Here is a 25,922-nt window from a genome sequence, read left to right on the forward strand (position 1 = left end):
CCTGACTCCGGGGCCCGCGCTGATAATGCGCGTGCGGCGAGGACCCTGGCGATAGCGTTCCCCATGACATTACCTTGTCCCCCGCATTCTTCCGATGCCACACACGCCTGCGCTCGGGGCGCGGGCGGCCCGGCCGTGGCGGCGGGTGCAGATGCTGCGCAGGCAGCGCTGGGAAGTGCTGGTGGTCTCCTCCCGGGGGGACTCATTGACATATCAGTCACATAGTTCTGCATAATTGGGACTTGGATGCAGCCTCTCTTTATGTTTCCTCTTGGAAGTTGCCAACAACATGAAGCACTCCTGGGTCAAAATGACAGCCTTTTGTTTACTATTCCTGCTTATGTGCCTCATTTTCTTCAAGGATAAGAGCTCTTTATAGGAATCTTTATTGTGATGAGGTTAGCAGAGAGAAGGATTTCTCTCCAGCTTTCTCTCTCTCTTTCACAGCTGATTAGCAGGGTCGGCCCATGAGGACAGTGATGTGGAGCACAGACCCAGCATTTGCCTCAGGGTTCCCCAGCCATGAGGCATCTTCTCCAGCACAGCCCCAACCTGCTGGCCCCCCAGCACCCAGCCCGTGGCACTGCTCCCCTCCTACTCACGGCAGGCTGCAGGGAGGGGATCCACCACCCAATAAAGGCACTGAAAATCCCAACTGACCCCAGAAGCTTGGACAGGAGCTTACCCAGAGCACACACCTCCCCTCCATGGTCTTACCAGCCCAGCCATGGTGACCTGTCTTTCATCCAACCTCCGCAGTGGTGACCAACCCCATCGGAAGTGTCCACACTTGGCAAACTGAGATGTGAGAGACTTATGGGGGACCAGACAATGGAGACCCACCAGTCTGCAGCACTCAGAACTCTGCCTTTCAGGTGCGAACTCCAAACGGACTGTGACTGGGGAAGGGATGAGGAGAGACGTGGGAGCAGTTGGTGACAAGATGGGAAGAGCTCATAGAATAGACATGGGCAGGGTGGACATCAATGGAGCACCTTCCCCAGCTCTGGAAGAGGCCCCACAGGACCATCCCAGCAGATCTCTCACCCACTGCTGCACTGACTGCGCCTCTGCAGGGAGGCAACCCAGCTGACCCCACAGCCCTGTCCCAGCCAGTGCCCATGGGGTGACACACTCCTGGGAACAGCCACGCCTGTCAAGAGGAAAGCAGCTTACCCTTGAAAGTTACTTTGCGAAGGTCAAGAGTGGGACTGTGACAGAGCAGCCTGACAAACACATCTCCCTAAGTCCTTGGGCCCGATAATGTATGTCCCATGCAATGTTGACACTAGTGATCCACCAAAGATCAGGTTAACAAGTCTGACGTTAGTGACAGCGTGATTTGTTCCGCGCTGGCTCTGGATTCATAGAGCCGCTGGCCTTCGGTGATAAACTATTGCGCCGCGCACACGAGGCTGTGGCAGTTGTCACCCGCCGGAGCTCCGAGATGAAAAGGAAGCAGAGCTCTAATCAAAATACAGTGGTCACTAGGGGTTGAGATGAAAATTAAAAGGTGCTGGTACTTTTCCCACTCCAGCCTGGCTTTCCAGGCAGTGCCTTGTGCCAGCGTGGGGTGAGGCTGCCTTGTCACCTCTGTGCAGCTCCAGCTTTGTTTGAAGGGGAGGACAAACCCATCACCCCACGTGCACAGAGCATCCTCTGCCACCTCCTGGGGAGCCCCACCACTGCTATCTTCAGGGCCCCTCACCAGGAATACATCCCGTGTGGCACAGTGCCCTTATCCCAGTTCCCAGCCACAGCAGCAGCCCCAAGGCCTTGCCCACACCCAGAGGCACAGCAGCAGGCAGGGCAGGGCCACAGCCACCACCCAGGGCAGCGCTGGGCTCCCCCACCCTGAGAGAGCCACCACCAAAAGGGGAAGGCACAAAGAGCCTGGAGACGCCAGCGGTGCAGAACATTTCACATTTATTAGTTCATACAGCTAAACACTCACTAAACATGCATTCAACACTTATTGGTCACATTTCCACAGGTAGTCAAGTCCCAGAGCAGAGCAGCGGAGCGGGGCAGGCCGGGCTGGGCGCAGCTGCCAGCACAAACATTCATTTGGTCACAGCATGGTGAGGGGCAGCTCCAGGCACACCCTCCTGCCCCTGCCCCGGCTCCGAGTGTGCCAACGCTCACCGTGTGTCATGCCGAGGCAACATCCTGCTTCCCTGATTTACACAAGGGATTGTGGGAAAAATGAACGGGAGAAACCATCACCGGGAACGTCGCCAAGGAGCCAACAGCCGGGGCTGACCCTCCTGGAAACATCCCTGGCACCAGCGAGGGCTGACACAAGCAGCAAACCTGACCCGCTGCCCCCCGGGCTGCCCAGGACGGACACACGAGGAGCTGTGAGCTCCTGTGAGGTGCCAGGTCCCAAAGGCAGCCTCTGCACCAGGACCGAGCTGGAGCCAGGCCTGTGGCTGGAGAGGCACCCACAAAACCCAAAGTGCCGTGAGCCACGCTGTCCCCAGGGAGGGACAGCAGAGCTCGGCTCAGGCACAGGACACATGGCAGTGACAGGAGCCAGCCCCAGCCCACGGGAAGGGAAACAGCTCCAGCAACCACAGCCCCTGTTCCTCGCTGGCAACAGACACTGGCAGTGTTTAGTTTTTCACACAATCCCTTTGAGATGATAAACAGGATGTCACACGAGGTAGTTTAGTTATGGAAATCGAGTCAATAATGTTATCAACTATTACAAGACATTTTATAAATTGAAAGAAACAATGAATCACAAAAGGCTTTGTTAAGGTTGATCGTCATCTGGTCTCAATTTCTGTTTCTTTTTGCCCTTGGGGGCATTTCTTCCACTGAACCATGTTGCTTCTTTCACAGACTTGTCAGAGGGCATCTCACAGGAGCTATTTTTAATTTTTTTTTTTCCAAGGGAAAGACACTGCCTGGATTGGCCTCCCCAGATTTTTGCAAGGTTTGCAGACACTGGCTGAGGGTGCTGGGAGGGAGTTTCAGCCCTTCAAACTTTTGCTGCTCAGTGCTGGCCCTGTCTGGGGTGGATGGGGCTGTTTGGACACTCATAGCAGCTGTAACCCAACCAGAGTCACACATCAGTGCCCTTCTCAAACTGTCTGACTGTTCCTACAACCACAGTGAGAAAGTTGTACTGATGATGAAAATTTAGAATTCATAAGCAATAGAGTACAGAGCCCTGCGACTGGCTGCCAGGGACACAATGGGAAATTCCTGTTTCCCATGAACAGTCAAACATCTAACAGCAAAGGCAGAGGGATGAGGGAATGCAGAAACAGAGCCCCACGGGCAGAGCTGGTCCCCAGCTGCTGGTGGCACAAGGGCACAGCTGGTACAGCCCCGAGCACCTTTGGGATGCTCTGCCCACAGCACCACGTCTGAGCCTTCAGCAGGCAAACTTCCCACAGCCAAACCCAAAGCTTTCCCCCCAAAGTCCCCACATGGGGCTCGGGTCAGCTCTCAGTGGGTCCTCCAGACAAGTCGGGAAAGAAGCAACTGTTGCAACATCAAAACCAGGGTTTCTCTGGGTCACATTTTAAATACTTATCCCTGAGCTTCTGTGCATTGAAACAACACACCGTGAACCCAGAGAAACGCCACAGCTTGATACTGATAGCTATGCACTCCCCTCCATTTACACATCATCTACAACTTCAAAATTAGTTTCATACTTTAACTAGTTCCCCAAGTTTCCCCCTTTCTCCTGCCTTTCATGTGGCAGGGATGATTGCCGCTTATTATCCTGAGAAATAACAACATTTTCACAGACACAGAGCTTCATAGCTTCAAATCAAAACCAACAAAGAAGAAAGAATGAATGGGAAATAGCACATTCACAGGAGAATCTTTTTTTTTTCTTTTTTTCCTTTTAAAAAATGTAGTAAAGATAAAAGAAATTCAAGTGTTGTTTTTTTAAAAAAAGTTGGTTTGAAGGACAAGACTTAAACTGCTTTACCTGAAGTGGCTGTGGGTCTGTGCAGAAGCCTGAGGAGCAAGGGCAGATGCTGCTGGCACAGGGGAGGGACGGCAGCAGAGCCACTTGAGCCTTTGCATGGCTGGGGACAGGGCCACCAATGCCCCCAGCAAGTGAGAGCAGCCACACTGGGGGGGCTCAGCCCAGCTGGCAGGAGCCTGAGCTGAAGGGGAAGAAAACTCCCTCAATTTCCAGAAGGTTTTGTCGAGGCCCCGGGGTCTGGGACCGAGCCCCGTGAGCAGGACCCCACCACTGCTCCTCAGCAGCCTCCCCTGAGCACTCCAAATTTATGTCCCAAATCTCTGCTCGGATTAAAAGTAACTCTTCAGCTTTCTATCTGCACAGACACTGTGAAGGAGAAGAGGGGGTCAGCCAGCCAATCTATCTTTCAAATCGGGGATAAAAATTGACTTGTCGTGGCAGAAAATTCTACCAAAGACTATTATTGTTGATAGATTTCTCTATGACAGAAGGTCAGATAAGCAAGAGCAGATAGATACCAAAGATAATGAACTTCCCCCTAGTAGCATTAAGCACAAATAAAATATGAGTCCCTGTAAACTGAATGTTACATGAAGAATGGGACAAAAATTCCAACCTTTCCAGGGTGTCCTTCAAACCAAATTCACAAATACATCTACCTAACATCTCTACGTCTCTAGCTACATTCCTACCTTCTCATAATACCTGAGTTTGCAATGCAACACATTCACATTACCCTGTTTAAAAAATACAAGTCATTAGAGGACTTGGTGCAGAAGATATCAGGAATGACTGTCCCGTGATTCCATCTGGTCTGTTTGCTGCTTCCTTACCTGTCAGTTCAGGAAGGACTTTCTACTCCCTATGGCAAATGTGTATTTGGGAACGGATACTGCTGCCAATCAACCTTTGTAAAATTTGCTTTCTACAACAGAAAGTGGAACATTCATGTCTGTTTGTCATCATAACTGAATTTAGGTTTTTGGTTGTTGTTGGTACAGCATTAGTTTTGGGAGGCTATTTTGGAAAACCACAGATTACCCAACAGATTATTTTTGTTGGGTAGCTGGCAACAAGATGACTGGTTTTATGTACACTAATTAGAACACTTATTCATCAAGATTATAATAATTCAGTAACTGTAGAATAAAATCACTCCTATGCAATTTTAACAATTCCTTGAGTGTATAGAACAGCAAGCCAGAAATAACCCGTAATAAAAAGATCACATCAAGCTATTTGGAAATTAAACTCAAAAGCTGAGAAATACATTCTAACTTACAAACAGATACACTAAAATCTTCCCCTGAACACGCGAGGTATTGGCTGTATGCAGAAGGCTTTCCTGAGAACACCCACGAGTCTCATTGTACAGAAAGCAAACGAGGTTTGTGGAACCACCCTTGGGTGCGAAGCTCCACCGAGCTGAGCTGCTGCTGTGCCCAGCAGCTAGTACCCGTAACATCCTGCTTAAATACTGAAAAATGAACAGCTATGCCCTTTTAGAAGAGGGAAACCCTTGAGCTGGGAGGTGCCCAAGCGGGATGCCCGTGGTGAGGCAGCAGCAGGGCCCTGGCACGGTGTGACCCGGCCGTGCCAAACCAGCAGGGCACAGCCCCCTTGGAGCACCCAAGGGAGGGCCAGGGAGGAGGGAAGGACGACTTTGGTGGGAGGGATTTCTCTCCTGCTCACCATCACATTCATGCACAGCAGCTGCAGCCCTGCTGAGCCGTGCTTGCTCTGTGCCACGCAGCTGCCACCAGGGAAAGACAAGAAGGCAGTGACTCGTCCCTCCTACCCTGAAGGACAAAAGTTGTTTCCACAAGTATTTTTAAATCTGCATTCAAACACTTATCGAGGAGCCACCTTGCTAAGTGAATGCCACATTGACATCTAAGGAGGCAGGGAGGGAAATCCAGCCAAGGCTGTCTAGGAGAGTGACAGAGTTTTTGAATATGAATTCCTAATGAAGGAGATGAGATCAAGAGCATCTCATCCAACCTCCCCACCATGAGCAGGAAATCATGAGGTCACTCATGAGAATGCCCAAGTTTAGCTAAACACCAGCACTTAGCAATCACTCAATCAGCTACTCAGCTGTCATTAAACCGTTCTTCATCTGGAGCTGTGGAGAGCCTGAGAGACAGAAAATCCAAGCCTTGCAATACCTAGAACATGGCAGATAACCAAGTACAGCAGTAATGTAGTTTTTCCTGGGGTTCCACAAGGAACTGGGCAGTCCTGGCAGGATATAACACCCATTCCCTGAGTCCAGCAGAGAAAGCCATGCCACTCCAGAGGACACTGGAGTCCCTCACCCCACTACACAGGCCCCATGTAACACAGGATGCATTAACTGCTCCCAAAACGGGGATTGCTGCAATGCAGAAGTCTCAGAAGTCAGGTACCCTGTTGGAGGAACACATTAACAGGGGCAATCCTGCCTCTTCTCTAAGTAGGTTTTTCCTGCTTTTGTAAACCTAAAATGGATTTTAAGGAAGTGATGATAAAGTCCTTGCCATCCTCTAGCAACAGCAGCACCTTTGTGTAACACCAGGAGCCTGTTATCAACCACAGGAACACAATTTCTGAGGAACTGGCAGGTCTTGTGGCAACAGTAAGAGGGCAGCTGGCCAGGAGGGGCTGGGGCAGACCCCACCTGCAGCTCCCCAGGCAGGACAGGGCCAGGGAGCCCCTCAGAGCACTGCCATCCCACTGGAAACCTGCATCTGGAAACTGCCAGGGGAAAAGAAACCCACCGCCTAGACAGATTTCTCCTTCTCCACTCCTGCCTTTCTAAAATTAAAGAAAAAGCTTGGCACTTCTCTTAGCACCCACTTCTCCAAAGTCGTCCCTTTGGGATACTAACAGCTCTGTCAACATTTGTGCTCTGTGACAAATGCTTTGGATGCAAATCATGGAAAGAGCAGTGCGTGAACAGCATCTTCTCCTTGAGGTAGTCTTAGTCATCTCGGTCCCCAGCCCCAAATACAAAAGAACTAACCCTAACAAACACTGTAACATTAAACATCTTCACATTCTGTAAACTGCTGGAGAATGCATCTGCTGCATTCTTACAGAACCATGTGCATCGTGTTGAAGATCATACATTCAACTCTGTCGTGAAATAAATATATAGGAAAACGAGTAAAAAAACAAAAAAAAAAAAAACAAACAAAAAAGATTCTTGCTACAAGGGCAGGGAGGCCCACTGGGCTGTCTCCTGCCTGGATGGGTTTGCCCTCTCCCGGGTGAGCTCAGCAAAGGCACCGTCCGGGGCCAGCTGCGCTCACTCTTTGCTCACACTCGTCTTGCAGGAATGTAGAACGGCCTTAAAAAGGAGAGGCAGCTGCTCCAGAGGGACATTCACCATTTTTCCTGGTAAGAAAGAAAGAAACCAGAATTAGCAGCCACAACTGAATCAGATTTCAGAGGCACCTAAGCCAGCAGCACTGGAGACGGTTTTACCTTGAACCTTTCACAGAAACAGTTAATCATCCTACAGCTACATTAGACATTTGATATGCATTTGGACACAATATGATTTATTTACTGAATAGAAAGCAAAATAAATGGGTAAAGTCAGATCAAAATGATTTCTCCACAATGGAGAAGTATTTATAGAAAGTGGGAAAGGCAATATCCCATCTCACCTCAAACCCCCTTGTTGATCTCTGTGAGTAAATTACAAGAGCTACTCTGAGATTATTATCTAGTTCATTATGACGGAGTAGGATGAAGCATATGGAACCTTGACACAGGGAGGCAAGCATCTCCCTTTGCCACAACATTCAGGAACAGTTTTAGTAACACTAGGCCTTGGAGATCTAATTAGCAATGCAACTGCAGCTGAGAATTCACCTGCAGATTTCCGAGGTCCAATGAGGAAACCTGGGGGTTACACTGATCTGGCTGAACTCCGCTGATCACTTTCTGCTCAGTTCAGGGATCACCCTAATTCTGATAACTACTCAAACCACGATTACACCCTTTTGAGACAAAACGCACCCCATCTGCGAGTGAAAGAAGAGTAAGGGGAGACTGAACAATGTACTTAAAGGGTGTCAGGTAAGGCACCTCTTCCCCCAGTGGGACTAACCCTGCACCAGCATCACCAGCACACCTTGCCAAGAGCCCCCCAGACTGGGTGAGCTCAGGGCAATGGGATTTAAAGGTGGGCAGAAGCTGTGATAGGAAATGGTCCTACACAGCCATCCTCGACCAAAGTCCAGAGCATTTCCCTGCAGGGAGTTAATTATCTTTCAGAAGCACCTCTCCCTCCCTGCCCCGCGGTACCTGCGATGTAGCGGATCTCCGGCAAACACATCATGAGATCCGGGAAGCGGTTTGGCTGGTGGGGGTACTTGTACTCTGTGAAGTCCTGGCAAACGTACCAGTACCGCTTATTCAGCTGCTCCAGCTGGGAGGCGTTGGTCAGACCCCTGATATCTGGAAAGGAATACAATTGGAGCAATCAGAACATGGCAAAAACATCTCAGAAGAGCAGCAGCCTCGCACTTACTGCCGCTTCTTCATGGCATTTCTGTCACTCTGATCTGGGTCCCTGCTTTGGAGACTGGCTTCCAGCACCCAGTCAGACCAATACTGAAATTCCCATCTCCCCTCCTGCTGTGCCTGCAGCACAGATGTGTCTTTATATGTGTCTGGATCCAGGATTTCCCTCCACAAAAGGCTGGGAAGAGAACAGCTAATGTCCTACACTGCTCACCTGCAGCTCAATGAATGCTGTTGGAGAGAACAGCCTCAGCAACCTGAAATCCCTTCCTGGCACAACGCAGCCAGGTGTCAGGGTTTGGTCCTCACAGCAGATCAGTGTGACACCTCCTCAGACAGGAGCACGTTGGTTTTAGCTCTATCATCTTGGCTGAGGACAGCACTCAGCTCTATAGTTAAAGATACCATCACATTTCTCCCCATCTGCTTATGAATTATGTCACAGGAGCTTTATAAACTTGTCAAGTTCTTGTCTTTAAATTTAGCTTTGCCAGTGTCAGGCAACACGCACAAAGGAAAAATGGACAGGCAGGAAGTCCCAGTGGCAGCGTGAGCAGCAGCACTGGAGGGTCCTGGGAGGATCAGCACAGCAGCAGGGAAGCTGCGGAGCAGGCTCGGAGCTGGGACACCATCTGACGGAAGAGGCATTGATCTACTGCCCAAAAGCTGACTTTTAAAAATAAGTCTCAGGTATTTCACATAAAAAATTGCAAACTTCAACTAAAAATAAAAGAAGACAGGAAGTTAATGAAAATACATTTTGGAAAACAATGGAGACAGCTCGAGAAGTGCATTATCCAGTGTCAGGAAACTGCCCAGGGAAGCAAACCGGAACCTCAGCCCGGCACAGATTGAAGTGTCAGCATTATCTCCCTCTGGAAACGAGCGGGGGAGGAGGGAGCCCGCAGCACATTTTTACAGACTGCAACTATCTTTCACAGTACAAAAGGCTCTGGGGACATTTATTTCCAAAATTACAGCTGAACACTATTCACTGAGCATTTGTCTCTGCATGGATTTTGAAATGCCCGGGGTCTTGGAGGAGCCTGAACTGCCAGCTTTAATATGCTGCTTTATCAACAGGAGGATACAGCCCTGTCCTAGGCTGAATTCATGGCCTGCATGTAAATACTTAATTTATGATTACCTTTCACTGTGAAGAGTCAGATTTAGGTATAGAACCTAAAAAGTAGGAACCCAGCTAAGAAATCTAAGGATATATCCTGAAGGTAAACACTTTAATGAGTCTGAAAAACTCTAAAAAGAGAGGAGCAAGTCTTACAAATCCACCCTTGGAGGAATACAATGCACAAGTGGGGCTGGTGGCTCCTCTTGGCCTCACCTTGGTTTAGGAAGTTGATGGCTTTCATGCAGGCATACTCCTCGTTGCTGACCTTCAGCTGGCTGAATTTGCGAAAGAGGTAGATCAGGCGCTCCATCACCTCCATCCCCTCTTCACTGAACCTGGAGGGCAGAGCTCACATCAGCACACACAGCACACCAACTGCACTTAAACCTTATCAGAGTAACTTCAGAGATTTTAACACCTTGCAAGAGAATTTTAAAAGAAATTTATCATCAAAACTGTCTGAAGTCTGCTGGTACCAAAAATAAGGAAGAAAATGTCTCAGTTACAGATGCAGAATCATAGACTCATGGAATGGTTTGGGTGGAAATTACCTCAAAGCTCATCCAGTCCCATTCCCCTGCCAAGGGCAGGGACACCTTCCACTAGACCATGTTACTCAGAGCCCCTCAGATGGGGAGTCCACAATCTACAGATATTTTTAGGAAAAAAAAACCCTCTTGGTGATTCAGTTCACCAGCAGCCTGTTCTAAGAGCAGAGAAGGTTTCGCAGAATCTGCAGAGAAACCAGTGACAGAGATGGGCAGCACAGGGCACACTGATGCACAAGGAACACCCCAAAACCTCCTGGAAAATTGCCTGATGGAGATTTCGTGGGTGCAGAATGAGGTCCTCCTGCTAAAGAGGGTGCCACACTTCATCAGGAGAAATACCCCACGTGTGCACCATGAAAAAGCCATGGGGACGGACCAGGCTGGAGCAGAGTGGGAGGGTGTGGAGGGCTGTGGGTGTCTGCAGGCACCTCCAGACCATCCCACGCCTGCCCAGGGCCAGAACAGCCTCTCGGGAACACATCTCACAGCAACAGCCCCGGCTTCAAAGCAGGCACATCTTGCAGAAGCGCTCAGAAGTGGGACAGAAGTGTTTCGGGAAGCTTCAGCGTGCTCTGGCATTGTGCAGCACAAAGAATAAGAGCACAGCCAGCAAGCCATCTCTGAATAGAACAGAAATAGAACCTTTTTCACTGAATAATACCTTATTTTGGCATGTGTGTTTGTTTACTTCAAAGTTATTTGTAAAATGCATGGTGGGGTTTGACCTTTGAGAAGTGAAAACAAGCTGTCTGAACTCCAGGTCAGTTCTTCAAGAAAGTAATATTGTAAGTGATGAAAGCCTTGTCGGCTAATCTAAAGTTGTACAAGTTTTCTTGCTCTCCAGTTGACATTAAAAATCTTGCAGGTGCAAGATTGCAAAGCTCAAGAAGTTAATGAGCACAAAGACCACTCAGTCATCTGTGGGGTTTAATTGTTTTTAGAGCATGCACATTTTTACCAGCCACTCATCACTTCATAAATCCAGGAGAGCTCTTCTCTCATTCCTGCAGTTGAACTGTCTTACTTTTCTGCACATACTTTCCTCCCCCTTTCAAACAAAGCTGTTCTGTTTTTCACAGCCCTATTTCTTCTCGAGGACTGACTCCTCCACACACTCTTCCTCACAGTTTACACCAGGCAAGTTTCTGGCTGGGAGTTGTCGGCATCAGCTGGGGAGGAGGGGGAAGGGAAGCGCTATCAGGAGTGCTGGGGGAGGTCAGGAGTCTATTCATTTCATATTCATCTTCAGAAAAACAGCACAATAAAAGAAAACATTTGATCTAGCAGGCAAACAGAACATTTAGCCAGTTGTTAGAAGCAATTAAAACAAAAGGGGCTGGGGAGCTCATTCTATGCCTTTGTTTGTCACCTATGCTTTAGCACTGCTCTTGTCATTTTGTTAAGAGCAGAAATTAACCCTGAAGTGCCAGACCATCCCTGCTCAGTGTGATTTCTTCAACCAGGTGTGAGCTCTAATGAAGTTCACTTTGCAGCCATTCCTGATCAATGCCAGAGGAGCCGGGGGCTCTTTGAGAACACCCACAAACGGGACACCTCTCCAAAAGGGCCCCTCTCAAACCCAAAGTGACCAGATATTCCACAAGTGCCTTGGACTGATAGCCATGAGCCATCCCACTGCTGCTGGAGACAGTCAGGCCATGGCTGAAGGACCATGCAGACCAGTGGCAGGGAGCCAGGCAGCTCCAGACCCCTCATCTGTGCAGCTTCCCGCTAAATGGCTTTTTGGGTGTGCACTCTCCCAGGTTACTAATGACAATTAATGACACTTGAAAAGCTAAATCACAAGAGGAGACTGCAGAAGCATTCCTCTCCCAAGAACACCTATTTTCATCCATGTGCACAGATCTTCCCTGAAGGACCTTCAAGGCGACCAGCTCTGAATTGCCGGTTTCTGCAGGGCGAGGATTCCTCCTTTGTCTCGTTGTCTTACCTCTCGCTTGTATTTATCACAAACTCAAAATGAAACAAACACTTCTCTTGCGAGGCTCTGACCAGGACAGCAGGAACAAAAGGACAGCTGAATGCAAGAACAAGTGTCATTGTGGTTTTCTATGACCCTCGGCGCTCCTCGCAGGAGCTGCACCAGATGCACGATGAATGGCTGAGCACAGCAGCGCCGCACAGCAACCTGTCCCAGGAAATGAGACACCTGGGGCCAGCTCCCCGCGGTGGGCTCAGCCAGCCAGCGCCTCTGCTTGTCACACGGAGCACAAAGGAGCCCCCCAGAACCGGGAGGTGCTGCAGTGGCCGAGGACCACAGCGCTGGTTTAAATCTCTGCTCGTCAGACATCCCCGGTGACGCCGGCAGCACCGCGAGCCCAGCCAGGGCAGAGAGCAAAGGGCAGGGTTTAAAGGGAGCATGGGCAGCAGTTTCTCTAAATCCTACCTGCTCTGCCACAGTATGGTGAGACTGGGACTCTACTACCAAAGGAAGAATCTGTCTGACACCAAGACTACAAAGTAAAATATTCAAACCAAAAAACAACACCCTGACCAACATGATAAATGAAAGGCAGGTTCCTCAGAGCATCAGATAGTCTGTACCATGGAAAAAACAAGAGCTAAGTTGCAACATCTTTAAATTTATCTAATCAAAACATTGAAATAGCAATTAATAATGAACACTTTGATAATACAGACAACCAGCTATGTGAACAACCTTTCCACTGGCCCAAAGGGTTTTTAAATAAGGCTTTCTCTCCTGTGTGTCAGGGTTACCCAAAGTGTTGGTTAGTTTTATCCTCCCCATAAAAAGGTGGCTTGCAGGGCTCTGTTGGAGGACAACAGCATTGCTACGTGGAATTCAAACAGCCCCACACATCACCATGCCCTTCCCTGCAGAAGGAAGTTGTGATCCAGCGTTGACTAACCAAGATGTGCTTTCTAAGCCTGGAACAACTGCTCCTAAGAAATGGAAAAGGAAAACAGCCACAGGTACAGTGACCTGTCCCAGGAGGTGGTCAGAGGACTCCTGTCTGTTGGGCTCCTGTGGCTCCTCATCCCCAGGTCTCACTGCCTCACCCTGAGCTCAGCCCATCTCACCTGTGCAGCTCGTCGTCAGAGGGAGAGTACTTGGAGGTGACATCTGCAAGGTCACCAAAGATCTGCTTGCTGTAAACAGTCAGCGAGGAGAGCAGGATCAGCTCCTGCCACGTAGAGCTGAGCAGGCAGGTATAGTCCTTGATGGAGAGCTCGCAGAAGAACGGCAGCTTCTTGATCCAAGCAATCTGCCTGAAAAGCAACTCATCCGCCAGACGACACAGCAACGCAAACAGCTCTGCCTGAGTCACTTTGTACCTGCAGGCACAGTGAGTGCAAGGGCAGAAAAAACATTAAAAACGTTGAGTGACATCATCTGACAGGGAACTTGGAAACAAGGCAAGTGCCAAAGGAATTGGGTGTCACCTGGTGATGATGGTCAGCACCCAGCCTGCCCAGGCAGGGGTTGAGGGGAGTCCTCATGGCCCCTGGGGTCACCCAGCACCCACCCTGCCTGGGCAGGGGCTGAGGGGAGTCCTCATGGTCCCTGGGGTCACCCAGCACCCAGCCTGGCCAGACCATGAAGCCCAGAGCCCCCTGCCAGGCCCATGCACCCCAGCCCCAGCTAGGTGGGATGGGGTCTGGTTTGCTGCTTTCCCTGTGGCTGCCCCTCACCCTGGGGACATCCCCGTGTCACACGCCCCAGCCTGGTGGGATGCAGTCCTGTTTGCTGCTTGCCCCGTGGCTGCCCCCCACCCCGAGGACATGCCCGTGTCACACGCACCCGTCCTCGATGAGCATGGGCGTGCTGAGGGGCTCCAGGTCCTCGGCACACAGCAGCTGGCTGATGAGGCTGTGTGACTGCGGCTCCAGGCTGCGCGGCTGCGGCGCCACCAGCGCCGAGTGCGCCGAGTAGCTGAAAAGGTGCGGCAGGTACTGGTAGTGCGTGGACACCGGCGTGCCCAGGTACTGATCCCTGAGTGCAGCGAAGCCGTTCAGCTCCACCGACCTACTGCAAAAGGAAAAGCTCTTCAGCACAGCCCCAGGACTCCAATGGTAACAGAAACAGGGAAAGCAGGGTGGAAATGCCTCTGAGCTCAGGCCCTGCCCTGAAAGAGGCAGGTATGCACACCCAGCCTGGCTGGGCACTGGCTCCACGTGATGGAGATCTGGGAGCTGCTGCTGAGCTGCCGTTCAGGGAGCAGAGCAGAAACCCAAAACCCACCTGTGCCCAGCCTCTCCACCCCAGCCTCCCTACAGGGCCAGAATTTAGGGCTGTGCATTAAGCACTCACACAGCCAGAGAACACAAACAAGGCCAAGCTTAAGCTGCAACTGAAAGCAGATGGGACCAGGTCTGAGATTCTTGCAGTGTTTGTAATCAAAGGCTGCACAGGAGGTTTGCACTCACTGCAGCCAACTTTAACATAACACCACCAATTACTAACACAAATGGTTTTGCTCAGAATGCTCAGAATCTGAGCACAGTGCAGAGAAAGAGCTGATGCAGAATGAGCAACGAAAGGTGATCAAGTTCTCAAGATCAGCAGAAAACACAAACAATATAAACTGACTGAGGTATATTTTAAATATAATTGTAACTCAAGATTGTCCTCCTCTGCTCAGAAACATCTCATTTCCCAGTTCACTTCTTTTCAACCCAGTGCCTGTTTGTCTTAGAACACAATCAGAGAGGTAAGAACCTGCTACATGACCAGTTTACACAAAGATGCACTCACATGTTTTCCCTACACTGACCCCAGGTATCACTCAGGGAAAGAAATCCAAGATTCCTGTAACACAAAATTCTTCCAGGGGTCATTCCCACCTTGAAGATGGAGTAGAAACAGGTGAAGGCTGGTTGCTCTCAGAAACTCCATTTCCAGGGGAGCTGTGGTCACTGTCTCCGTTGTTGCTCCATGACATGTTTGCCTCTCCCTCAAATTCTTGCCCAGACATAATTCTCTCAATCTCTTCCTCTGATATCTGTCAAATACAGGACACAATGGTTATTTTGGCTGGGGACAGAAAAGCAGAGCCCCTGTTTGCAAACACCTTGTTGGGCACACCCAGCAGGGCTGACCCTCCCACCCCCTGCAGGTACCACTCCTTCCTCTGCACTTAACAACACACAGGGAAAACTCTATTTACAGGTAATTGTGGTGACCTCCAGCAGCACTGCTCAAGTGAGGGTAGCACAGCAGACAGGAACTGACACATGAAAAGATGATGTCAGATGAACATGGCTGCGAGCTGTAAATCAGCCACTGTCACACCGTGAAAAACCTGGCAGTAATTGAGGCCAGTGCATTGGGAACATCACTCAGGACTGGCAGGGGGAATGGCAAACAGGAGGTGGGGCAGGCTCTGCTTTGACAAAGCAATCAAGAGAGGCAAGGTGACACATATAAAATCAGTCAGGAAAACATTTACAGGGAGACAGAGCTCCCTATTTTCCTCCAGATAACAACCAGGTGGCACCTGAAGTAGCAATTGAGCATCTAATACTTAAGTTCTAGAGAGTAACATATACAAAGCTAAAATAGAGTAAAAAAAATCTTTAAATTGAATTCACTGTAAAATAAAGTTTCAAGAAAGTGATAGGCATGCTTCTGGAGGAATATTCCACCACTAATGGGGAAAATGCAACAACAATTTAAAGGCTTTTTTTTTTTTTAAATTCTGTGTATGTCCCTTAATGCAAAGGGCAGGAAACAGGTCTGTGTGGTTCCAGGCAGGCTGTGTCTGACCACAGCAGGGCAGAGCAGTGCTTGCTTGGCTCCTCACGCTTTGGGCTGGGCTGAGGGCTCCTTCCCAGGCACTCACACTCACAGAAACTGCTTCCAGTGTTATTTCTATTTTGCTAAAATAAACAGTAAACTTTTAAAGGACCCCTCTTCCAGGAGCAAGCTGGAAATGGCCATCATTCCTCAGGCTGTGGCACAAGCTGCCGTGCTGAATTCCCTGGCGCTTTACGAGGCACCTCTGGACAAGCTGGGCCATCCATCAGACAGACATTTACTGGTGCCCTGCTTGCCACAGCTGAAGGGATTGCAGCGGGCAGACGAGATTTACTGGGAGGGATGGAGGGACAGACGTCCTTGTGGCTCACAAAGGACAGGGTGAGCCTGTCCGTGTGTCCAGGCAGCACCCAGCTCTGCTTACCAGCCCACAGCTCCTGACGTGCTTCTGACAGAGCCAGAGCCCCCCACGCCAGCAGGAGGCACGGCCAGGGGTGATGGAGGCTCAACCAAGCCAGGCCCAGCCCAGCCCAGGGGAGCAAAAGCTGAAGGGAACCACGAGGGACAGGCACACGTGCTCACCTGGACAGGTCCAATGCTTTTGTTTCTGCCTCCTGGCATGCCATCCTCCCTGATTGCTGAAAGATACAACCAAGCCTCAGTGAGGAGCACTACTGCAGGGTATTAAGCAGATAGCTATTTATGTGTAAAGAAGTTTTTATACCTTAAAAGATTATTTTTTTTTTCATTAAAGAAGTTAACAGAGAAACCTCCAGTGCTTGAGCAGCACACACCATGGTTCTCACCCCAAAAGGCACAGACACACCCATGGGGCTACAAGCATTACTCAAGGATTTTAGTTTCTTCACGGGTAACGAAGGAATAACAATCCTTTATCACAATTAATTTCAGCATAATTTGAGAAGTGGAACAGGGTAAGGAACCCTGTCTGACCCCTGGAAATAACCCAGTGAATGGCCACCACAGAAAGCAGAGAGGAGATGTTTGACCCTGCTGCTTGCTTGCAAAGCCATGGTTTAAAACTCAAGTTACCACCCTGAGGTGCACAGCTGCACTGCAGAGGAGCAGCCTCATTTCTCAGCTGCATTTTTAAGGCTCTTTAATCAATCTCCAGGGAGCTGCAGTGAAATCCAGCTCGGGGGATAAACCTGGAGCAGTTTCTGCAGCTTGTCCCCGTTTATCAGGGCTCCATCTCTTTCCCAGCACGACCTGGCCAGCCTTGGCAGGAGGCTCTGCCCAGCTGCACGGTGACCTTGCTGCTGCACAGCCTCACCCTGCTTGGCACAGGGGCTGCAGGAGGCCCTCCCCGAGCACAAAACCACACAAAATTCCAGCAAAAATTTCTGTCCCAGAAAAGCCACGCTGCCGCTTGCTTTGAGATATCCTCAGCTCAAACCCTCCTCTGTGCCTCGAGGCTGCTCCTGCAGCTCAGGGAGTGCCCCAGCAGGGCAGAGGAGAGGGCCACGGGACCTGAGCTGTGCCTGCCCAAACCCCAACCACCGACCCGAGCACTGCACAGCACTGGCTCTTTATTTCCTATGAAAGCTCTTTAAAAAAATAATCAGTTCTCAGTTAAAAAAAAAATAAAGCTGTCATAGTTAACTGTTACCCCCTTTAGGTTTTTTTAACTTACTAGAACTACAGGAATTCTGGGGGAATTTTTCTCATTTTCCAAGATATTTTATCACTAACTGTGATTTAGAAGCTTCCCTTCAGCTCATTCCATGAAGAGCCCTGGGCATAAATCGTCTTGGTCTTTTGATTTCAAAGGATAATTGTAGCAATAGCTTACACCTGTAGGAATGTTTTTTGCTGGTGGTCAATCAAAAAGGCCTCAAGAGACCTGAATGGTTCCAAAATACAGATGGACTCTCTGGAATATCATTCTGGTCCTGGGCTGCATGACAGCCAGTCACCTCAAAGCTGGCTTTCCTACCAATGCTAAGCTCTGCATCCACCTGAATTTAAAAGTTATTGTATTTAGACCTAATATTGAAGGGATTTTCCAACCCAACAATTCCATAACCAGGGCAGGGAGAGAAAGCTCCAGAACCCAGCACTGAGGACCTTCAGGGCTGCCTGCAGCCTCCCTGGCCTGACATCAGCGGGGAGTGAAATTTATGTGGTTGTTGGGAGGAGGAAGAAAAAGGAAAGGAGAAAAGGAAGGGAAGAGGAAAGGAGGAAAAGGAAGGGAAGGGGAAAGGAGGAAAGGGAAGGGAAGTGAAAGCAGGAAAAGGAAGGGAAGGAGGGGAGCAGGGAGGAGGCGTGCGGCCGGCAGGTGGCGCTGCGCCCCCGCAGGTGAGAGGAACCCCCAGGTGAGGAACAGCCCTGACACCCCCAAACCCACAGCACACCCTGACACCCCCAAACCCACAGCACAGCCCTGACACCCCCAAACCCACAGCACACCCTGACACCCCCAAACCCACAGCACAGCCCTGACACCCCCAAACCCACAGCACACCCTGACACCCCCAAACCCACAGCACAGCCCTGACACCCCCAAACCCACAGCACACCCTGACACCCCCAGAGCCACAGCACAGCCCCTGACATCCCCCAAACCCACAGCACAGCCCCAATACACACCAGACCCACAGCACACCCCCAGACCCACAGCACACCCCTGACACCCCCCAGAGCCACAGCACACCCCCTGACACCCCCAGAGCCACAGCACACCCCCAATACCCACCAGACCCACAGCACACCCCAAACCCACAGCACACCCCCAGAGCCACAGCACACCCCCAATACCCCTCACCCACAGCACAGCCCTGACCCCCTCAGACCCACAGCACACCCCTGACTCCCACATGAGGGCCCCGAGTTGTCCCCAGACCCACAGCACACCCCTGGTTACCCCCAGACCCACAGCACACCCTCTGACCCCAACTCCCCCATCTCGGCCCCGATGTATTTTCTAAGGAAGATCCCTCTGGATTTGCAGTGAATTTATGCCGTTTCAGTGCCCCTGACAGGCGGCTCTGCGCGAGCCCAGAGGCCAGCAGCAGCCACATCCAAAGCCGTGTGTGACACTGGGGTGTGACAAACAGGATGGTCACTGCACGGCCAGGGCAGCACTGCCAGCTCCCACCCGTGCCAGCAAACCGAGGAATGCCTGCTTTTAACAGGTAACAGCAATTCCAGAGGCTAAACACACACAAGGCTGGAGTGAGGGCTGCTTGTCTAAGCACTCATAACAGCAAACAGGTAAGATCTCTTGGGCTCTAAAAGCCTGTTTAAGCGCTTTAATTTTTGCCTCCTTAGTAGGTTGAAGCATGGAAATAGCGAAATTTGCTCAGCGTAAACACAAATATTCTCAAAACATTTAAACATGCTTTCAATTCATACAGCTTGCTCCTCCATACAGGAACGAAGTAGCTCAGAACCCAGCATCTGCGCGTCATTTTAACCCATGCACCGTTTTGCTGAAGCCTTGGGGTGCTGCTTGCAGGGGGTTTCGCAGGCAGCACGGGATGGCAGCGAGGCAGGGTGGCTCTGTCCCCGCTGTGTCCCCCGCAGCCCCCAGCCCCTCCCGGCCGTACCTTTGCGGTTCATGCCCATCTGCAGGCACTTGAGCAGGCGGCAGTACTGGCAGCGGTTGCGCTGCTTGCGGGACATGACGCAGTTCTTGTCGCGGCTGCAGCGGTACACGCGCTTGTTGCAGATGCTCCTCTTGAAGAAGCCCTTGCAGCCCTCGCAGGAGATGATGCCATAGTGCAGCCCCGTGGCCCTGTCCCCGCAGATCAGGCAGGTTCGCTGATCCACCCGCTCATCTGCAAGGCAAGAGGGAGCTCTGAGGAGACCGAGGGGCAGCCCCTGAGGATCCATCCCGCAGGCAGCACCGACAGAACCACAGGACACAGCCTCAAGCTACGTCAGGGAAGGTACAGGTTGGATATCAGGAAAAAAATTTCACTGAAAGAATACTAAAGTGCTGGAATGCTCTTCCCAGGGAGGTGGTGGAATCACCATCTCTGGATGGGTTTAAATAAAGGCTGGACATGGCACTTGGTGCTGTAGTCTAGTTGAGGTGTTAGGGCATAGGTTGGACTGTTGATATTAGAGGTCTCTTCCAGCCTCTTTATTCTGTGATTCCCTTCCTCACAGCCAGGCAGGACCCCTGGGGCTCTCCCCAGCAGCCATCAACCTTCCTGCTGTTCTTAGGAACTCCAATGGGGGAAAAAGGGTTCTGAAATGTCCCACCTCAGCTGCACAGAGCAGGGTGTGCAAATACAGAAACCTGGCAGGCAGCAGTGACTGGGAATCCCGTCACATCTCACACACTCCAGGGGCACCTCTGGGCTTCAAAAGCCTCACTGCCCTCAGAAGCCACCCCCAGAACCCGAGAGAACATCACAGAAACCACCGTGCAGCCAAGCCACAGCAGCGTGATTGTACTGATCCTTTTCCAAATCTTCGAGAAGCCTTTGGATGACTAAAAATGTAAATTTCAGGGCTCTCCGCAACAGGAGCTGTCACATTAAATTCAGTATTTAAGACTCCAACACTGCCTGAGGGAGAGAGCAGAGATGATGCTCGGCTCAGTGAGATGTCCAGACAGGGATGTCAAACAGAAAGGAAGAAGAAAATGATGGTGAAGAGACCCAGGCAGTGCACCCAGAACCTCATCACCTCCTACTGCACAGGGAGGCCCAAACCTCACTTCAACCAAGCCAGCTATGCTTAAAATAATGCCAGCAAGTGGCACCAGCAGCTCTTCCTGTAGCAGATGTTTCACAGCTCAACAGTTTAACCCCTTGCACGCCAGGCCAAGCTGCCCCAGCCCCATCTCGTGTTTTAACCCACTAAAATCCCAAGAGCTGCAAACAGATCTGCACTGCAAAGGTGGGAGCTATTCAAATACATTCAGGGACACACAGTCTGCAGTATTCCAGTATTCTCCAGGGGGTTGCTTTCCCAAATGTCAAACATTACCCAGATGACCAGATCACCGTGGCTGAGACTCAGCTGCACAGACCCACACCGTGCCTGGGGTGCTGCCCACACCCTGCCCCTGTCACACACACCCTCCCCAGCCTTGGGCAGCAAGGCTTGTGAGGATGAGCTGAGTCAAACTCCCTCCATTTAGATTTGGCCAGGGAGCTTTCTGAGACAAAGGTGTTTATCCACAGGATGGACTTTTGGAGCAGCAGGAGGTAAGAGTCACAGTGAAGTCTTCTCCAGCCTCAATAAAGCCCAAGCAAGCTGACAAACCAGGGTGTAGCTTCTTACTACTGCAGCACAAATGAATGCAAGAGAAATGAATGAGCCAAATGTTTTGGGACCAGAAATTAAACCAGTTTTCAGTTACACAAGCCAAGTAAAAATCTAAACCAGCTGCTCCTACTCACAAGCAGCTTTCTCCAGAGCTTAAACCCAGTAGAAACCAGAACCAATCTGTGTTAATCTCTAAAAGGTTTGCTATGCACAGCATGCACATTTGCACTGTTCTGCAAATTTCACTGTTATAAAACATGAAAATAAAGGGGTGAACAAAGGAAATACAAACTTTAAGTGAAGAAACATTCCTGATTTGCACCAAAAGACTCCCAGTTTCACATGACAGAGCACCTCAGGCATGTGCTGCACCCGAAGGAATGTGGGTACAATCAGGAGGGGGCTATCTGAGCATCTCTGAAGGGAGGCAGCTAAACATGACTTTGTAGCACCAAGGTAATCTCCACCTTCAGCAATCTGATAAACGCGGGGAGGGGGCCGGGGATTAGGCAGGACAGAGGAGTCCTCTATCTGCAGGGTTTAGCTCAGCCCCAGCTTAGCTCCCAGCCCTCCCCCTGCTCGCACAGCGGGGCCATAAATCCCGGGGTCAGCAGCAATGCTGGGCTGGGGACAGCAGCAGGGGATGGCACCGGCCACAGGCAGCACACAGGCTGCTCCAGCACTGGGAATGGCACCGGCCACAGGCAGCACACAGGCTGCTCCAGCACTGGGAATGGCACAGGCCAAAGGCAGCACAAGGCTGCTCCAGCACTGGGAATGGCACAGACCAAAGGCAGCACACAGGCTGCTCCAGCACTGGGAATGGCACCGGCCACAGGCAGCACACAGGCTGCTCCAGCACTGGGAATGGCACTGGCCAAAGGCTGCTCCAGCACTGGGAATGGCACCGGCCACAGGCAGCACACAGGCTGCTCCAGCACTGGGAATGGCACTGGCCAAAGGCTGCTCCAGCACTGGGAATGGCACAGACCAAAGGCAGCACACAGGCTGCTCCAGCACTGGGAATGGCACTGGCCAAAGGCTGCTCCAGCACTGGGAATGGCACAGACCAAAGGCAGCACACAGGCTGCTCCAGCACTGGGAATGGCACTGGCCAAAGGCTGCTCCAGCACCGGGAATGGCACAGACCAAAGGCAGCACACAGGCTGCTCCAGCACTGGGAATGGCACTGGCCAAAGGCTGCTCCAGCACCGGGAATGGCACAGACCAAAGGCTGCTCCAGCACTGGGAATGGCACAGACCAAAGGCAGCACACAGGCTGCTCCAGCACTGGGAATGGCACAGACCAAAGGCAGCACACAGGCTGCTCCAGCACTGGGAATGGCACAGACCAAAGGCAGCACACAGGCTGCTCCAGCACTGGGAATGGCACTGGCCAAAGGCTGCTCCAGCACTGGGAATGGCACTGGCCAAAGGCTGCTCCAGCACTGGGAATGGCACGGGGCAAAGGCTGCTCCAGCACTGGGAATGGCACGGGGCAAAGGCTGCTCCAGCACTGGGAATGGCACTGGCCAAAGGCTGCTCCAGCACTGGGAATGGCACTGGCCAAAGGCAGCACACAGGCTGCTCCAGCACTGGGAATGGCACAGACCAAAGGCAGCACACAGGCTGCTCCAGCACCGGGAATGGCACAGACCAAAGGCAGCACACAGGCTGCTCCAGCACTGGGAATGGCACAGACCAAAGGCTGCTCCAGCACTGGGAATGGCACTGGCCAAAGGCTGCTCCAGCACTGGGAATGGCACAGACCAAAGGCAGCACACAGGCTGCTCCAGCACAGGCACAGCCCTGGGCTCCCTCCTCACCCAGCAGCCCTGGCTGACCATGTCAATGAGGGCTCATTTCCAGGCACAGCTTTTTTTGTTGTGGGAAGAATAGGGGCCGTCACCCAGGCAGTGTGGGAAGCCCAGATGATTAAAGCGAGGAGGAATCAGAGCCCTTCCCTCGCCAGGCCTGTCCCCCAGCCCAAGGGGAGATGGTGTGGATGGCCCCTGGCCACAGGAGCTGCACACATCCCTGCAGAAACTGCTCCTTGGTTTGCAGGTTAGAACTGCACACAGCAGCAGCACACACTGGGAACAAAGACAGACCCCAGGGACCGCAGAGGTGGCCGTGCTCCCCACGAACAAAACTGGGAGATGGGAAAGCATGGCCTACACAAAGCCTCAGAGGTTCAGATCTTTAAAAAATCCTGCAGGGACCACAGCCAGGCCCACGCTGCTGCCCTGTGCCCACGGGTTTGCTGCTCCTGACCTTTGCCAGTTTTCACCCCATGTAATGCAGAGACTGGTGTGGGTGAAGGATGGGAAAGATGGGGCAGAGCCACAGGGAGCTTCACAGAAATGGTAAAGCACCAGCAAATCTAAAGCAGTTTTCACTGAGGGTGCTCTGAACTCCCTTAACCTCGAAATTTCACTAGAATATCAAAACAGATACCAAGAAGAGCAATTTTAAGTGAATAAGCCCTCCCTCCTCCCTGTCCCCTCTCATCTCGCTGATTCCTCTGGTTTCAAACACTACACAAGACAACACAGATTAGGACACAAAGAATTGGTAAGAAATTTTTTCAAATACCTGTTTTATTTCAGAGAGAGAGCTGAGGAAGCTTCCCCCCTACCCGCTTCCCCAATTTTCCTGGTGGGCCTTACATTTAACAAACTCATACACGGGATATTCTGGCTTTGTTCTCCCAACCCATTGTAGCAGGGGCCACTAAATCAAACAGTTGCTGCTACGACAAAAGCACTCACAAAAATCTCAACCTCATCTTGAACCCTGAAGATTTTTATGGCTACTCCCTCGCTAGCCCCTCCCCGAAGCCACATTAAAGGATGTATTGTTTTCAGAGGTCATGGTAGGTTTCATACCACATACAATGTAAATTCTCCAAGAATATGATGATGTTACGCAAGATTCACAGAAGATGGAGTAAAAAAGGGAAAAAAAGCTCTCCTCATCTATGTTTTATAAGACAAACAGTAAAAGCAATACATTAAATTTTTCAAGAAACTGCCTTTTGCCCTCAGCAAAATGAGCGGTCTTGATAATTTTTTTTTAACAAAATTCCTGTGAATTTCCAAAAGGAAATATCTGCTGAAACACATAGCAAAGACCCGAACAGAAAGCACACGGCACGTGAAGGAGATTCCAAACCACACAGCAAAGGAATTAAAGCGTGGGGACACACACCCAGGCCATGCCTGTCCCTGCTCCCACCTGTGCCAGCCCTGGGCACGAACACCCAGCAGGGCTGCTGCGAGCAGGGGCTGGCCCTGCCACCTTCCTGGAGGGGACCAGGCGCTGCCTGCAGGTCCCCAGGCTGCCAGGGGCTCACAGCCACCCCCGAGCCCGGCTGAAAACTCCACAGCATCTGCAGCTCCCGGGAGATTCACCTTGGAAACCTGGCGGGGTGCGGGTGCAGCCGGCTCGGGGGATTTTCCACAGTGGTGGAAGAGAAACAAAGACTTTATTGCCAAAAGTGAAGGCACAACCCCTCACCCAAACCCCAGAGCAGACAGTGCTGGGATTTGGCCTGGCCAGAAAGCAAGAGGGAGAACGAAAAAAGCTGCCACAGGCAAAACTTCCCATTTGCAGAACAGAACATGAATTTACAGCTAAGACAATCTTTTACAGCTGAAAAAAAATTACAGGCAACACTCAGCACTGCAATTCATTAATATATTTAACCTCTTTTCAGCTCTGTGCCAGTTATTTGCTTCTTGATGAACTGAGCCTCTCGCAGCCCCCTGCAGCACCCTTTAGCTGGGTTTAAACCTCAAGCTGCTAAATACCAGCTGTTTGGGGAGGGGGCGGAGGGGGAGATCTCACACATGTGTTACTTAAATCCCAACCGCATCTCGCTCTCCTCTCGCCTCTCCTGATGCCTCGAACACAAACAAACGTGTTGGGCTTTCTTTCCCCCTTTATTTTTCCTAACGACGTTTTTCGTTGTCAATTTTTAGTTTCAACAAAACCATCCTGTGAAATTCAAGCCCCCGAACCGGAGGAACTCCCCCCTCACTGTGGAGCGCTGCATTGTCCAAACAAGCCCACCCCCAAACCAGGCGCCTTTGCTTCAGGAGCCTTTTTTTTTTTTTTTTTAACTTATAATCGATGAACACAGGGATTAAATTTTCTGAGCGCTGGCCCCGCTCGGGACGGCAGCGGGCTCGGCGGCAGAGCCCAGAGGCGCACAAAGGGCCGGGGGTCCCGCTCCTGCTGCCACCGACCCCAGATGGGGGTCCCACCCCAGATGGGGGTCCCACCCCAGGCGGGAGGCGGGCGAAGGCTGCGCGTCCTGCCCGGCCAGCCCGGCTCAAAGAGCAGATTGTGCCCGCCCGGATCAGGCCGGCCGTGCTGGGAGCTGAATAGAATTAACCCTCTGTGAACTAAAACAAAAACATTTGTGTGCCCAGCTGGGAGAAAGGTTAATTTAAATGGACAAGCCTCCTGTTAAAAAAAAAAAAAAAGTAGAGGAGGGGAAAGAAAGAGGAAACCTGCAACCTTATTGCCTGTACTGTAAAGAGATGTTCTACTGACAGAGTCTCATTTTAAAAAGCAGTGAGTGAGTACTGGAAAGAAAAGAGGAGAAATGCTGCACCAGAGGAATGGCCAGTGCATCTCTCTCTGGTCTCCCTTTCCAGTACTGAAATCCCAAACTCACGGTGTTATTCCACCCAGATTCCGTTTCTGCCCAAGCAGAGCTCAGTCAAAAGCAAACCCCCATTAAAACGCCCAGAAATCATCAGCTGCTCCTTCTCGGCTCGG

At 51.0% G+C, this 25,922-nt stretch overlaps 1 protein-coding gene across 4 annotated transcripts in view; it reads right to left on the reverse strand.

Annotated features, from left to right (window-relative positions):
* Window positions 1-1,909: 1,909 nt before the first annotated feature.
* Window positions 1,910-25,922, reverse strand: part of NR6A1 (nuclear receptor subfamily 6 group A member 1) — a 73,236-nt gene continuing 49,223 nt past the window's right edge. For 3 of the 4 annotated variants that reach the window (XM_064394181.1, XM_064394178.1, XM_064394182.1), the window contains 8 exons: window positions 19,460-19,690; window positions 16,473-16,528; window positions 14,978-15,135; window positions 13,935-14,162; window positions 13,214-13,468; window positions 9,813-9,934; window positions 8,252-8,404; window positions 1,910-7,333 (listed from right to left, as the gene is read on the reverse strand). In XM_064394181.1, coding sequence (XP_064250251.1) covers window positions 7,245-7,333; window positions 8,252-8,404; window positions 9,813-9,934; window positions 13,214-13,468; window positions 13,935-14,162; window positions 14,978-15,135; window positions 16,473-16,528; window positions 19,460-19,690 — 1,292 coding nt within the window. In that variant the 3' untranslated portion in view covers window positions 1,910-7,244. The remainder of the gene's footprint in view (window positions 7,334-8,251; window positions 8,405-9,812; window positions 9,935-13,213; window positions 13,469-13,934; window positions 14,163-14,977; window positions 15,136-16,472; window positions 16,529-19,459; window positions 19,691-25,922) is intronic. The other variant, XM_064394180.1, reaches the window with a different exon arrangement.

Source organism: Passer domesticus, chromosome 18 (genome assembly GCF_036417665.1).
Source record: "Passer domesticus isolate bPasDom1 chromosome 18, bPasDom1.hap1, whole genome shotgun sequence".
NCBI lineage: Eukaryota > Metazoa > Chordata > Aves > Passeriformes > Passeridae > Passer > Passer domesticus.